At 59.6% G+C, this 2,094-nt stretch overlaps 1 protein-coding gene across 1 annotated transcript in view; it reads left to right on the top strand.

Moving 5' to 3' along the window:
- ERBB3 (erb-b2 receptor tyrosine kinase 3) overlaps positions 11 to 2,094 on the top strand; it is a gene marked incomplete at its 5' end in the record, with an annotated part of 11,646 nt that continues 9,562 nt past the window's right edge. The window contains 3 exon segments of the mRNA XM_021379079.1: positions 11 to 184; positions 1,759 to 1,900; positions 1,994 to 2,088. Of these exon segments, the coding sequence (XP_021234754.1) occupies positions 11 to 184; positions 1,759 to 1,900; positions 1,994 to 2,088 (411 nt within the window).

The raw sequence follows: 2,094 nt of genomic DNA on the forward strand, positions 1-2,094 counted from the left end.
TTTGGGGTTGGGGGGGGCATTATGGGGCGCTGCCCCCCACCCCGCTCACCCTCTTCTCCCCACAGTGACGAAGACCATCTGTGCACCCCAATGCAACGGGCGCTGCTTCGGGAGGGCCCCCAACGAGTGCTGCCACGAGGAGTGCGCGGGGGGGTGCACCGGGCCCCTCCAGACCCATTGCTTCGTACGTCCCATCCCCCCCCGCACCGTCCGTCCGTCCGTCCATCCTTCTGTTTGTCCATCCTTTATGTCGGTCTGTCTGTATACTCCTCCGTGGGGTGGGGGGCTTGTCCTTGCACCCCCCCCTCCTCCTCCCCAGGTATACGTGGGGTGACGGTGGGGGAGGGCTGGCTGTGCGTCTGTCTGTCCGTCCACCCGTCCCCACCATGTGTCCGTCTGTCTGTCCAGCCACCCGCGTGTCTGTCTGTCCATGAACGTGGGGGGGAGTCTCATCCGTGCACCCCCGGGGTGGGTGTGGGGTGAGGGGTGTGTGTGTGGGGGGGGTCTGTCTGTACGTCTGTCCTGTCCATGCGTGGGGAGGGCTCCCAGCTGTGCACCCAGGGGTGGGCATGGGGCAGTGCTGCCTGTGTGGGCTGGGCAGCATCTGTCTGTCCCTCTGTCCGTCCCTCTGTCCATCTGCCCATCCTTCTGTCCTTCCTCCTGTCTGTCTGTCTGTCCATCTCTCTGTCTGTTCGTCTGTCCACCTACCTGTCTGTCCCTCTGTTCTTTCTCCTATCTGTCCATTCATCTGTTCCTCCATCCCTCTGTCCCTTCGTCTGTCCATCTGTCTGTCTCTTTGCCCTTCATTCTGTCTTTCCTTCTGTTCCTCCATCCCTCTCTGTCCTTTCTTCTGTCCACCTCTCTGTCCCTCTATTCATCTGCCCATCTGTCCATCCTTCTATCCGTCCATCCCTCTGTCCATTCATCTGTCCACCTTCCTGCCTGTCTGTCCCTTTGTCCTTCCATCTGTCCTTCTGTCCCTCCGTCCCTCTGTCCATTCATCTGTCCATCCCTCTGTCCCTCCATTCATCTGCCCGTCTGTCCATCCCTCTGTCCCTTTGTCCTTTCTTCTGTCCATCCCTCTTGTCCCCCTGTCCATTTGTCTGTCCATCTACCTGTCTGTCTATCCCTTCGTCCTTCCTTCTGTCCATTCTTTTCGTTCCTCTGTCTGTCCCTCTGTCCATCTGCCCATCCTTTTGTCCTTCCTCCTGTCTGTCCCTCCATCCCTCTGTCCATCCCTCTGTCCATTCATCTGTCCGTCTGTCCCTTTGTCCTTCATTCTGTCTATCCTTCTGTTTCTCCATTCCTCCATCCCCCTGTCCATTCATCTGTCCATCCCTTTGTCCTTTCTTCTGTCCATCTTTCTGTCCCTCCATTCATCTGCCTGTCTGTCCATCCCTCTCTCCATCCCTCTGTCCATTCATCTGTCCATTTGTCCATCCCTCTGTCCATTCATCTGCCCATCTACCTGCCTGTGTGTCCCTTCGTCCTTCCTTCTGTCCGTTCTATTTGTCCCTCTGTCCATCCCTCTGTCCATCTGCCCATCCTTTTGTCCTTCCTCCTGTCTGTCCTTCCATTCCTCTGTCCCTCTGTCCATTCCTCTGTCCATCTACCTTCCTGTCTGTCCCTTCATCCTTCCTTCTGTCCATCTCTGTCCTTCCCTCCGTCCCTCTCTCCCTTCACCCCCGTTTCCCCCTCTGTCTGTCCCTCTGTCCCCCCGTCTGTCCGCTCACCCTCCGCCCCGTGTCCCCCCCCCAGGCGTGCCGGCACTTCAATGACAGCGGTGCTTGCGTCCCGCTGTGCCCGCAGCCGCTCATCTACAACAAGCTGACCTTCCAGCTGGAGCCCAACCCCGACACCAAGTACCAGTACGGCAGCGTCTGCGTGCGGAGCTGCCCCCGTGAGCAGGGCGGGGGGGCTGGGGGGGGGACACGGAGGGGTTGTGTGCGTAGGGGGGGGTCTGAGCGAGGTGTCGTCCCCCCCCCCCCCGCAGATAACTTTGTGGTGGATCAGAGCTCGTGCGTGCGCGCCTGCCCCACCAACAAGATGGAAGTGGAGAAGAACGGGCTGAAGATGTGCGAGCCGTGCGCCGGG

The sequence above is a fragment of the Numida meleagris genome, chromosome 32, assembly GCF_002078875.1.
Source record: "Numida meleagris isolate 19003 breed g44 Domestic line chromosome 32, NumMel1.0, whole genome shotgun sequence".
Taxonomy (NCBI): Eukaryota; Metazoa; Chordata; class Aves; order Galliformes; family Numididae; genus Numida; species Numida meleagris.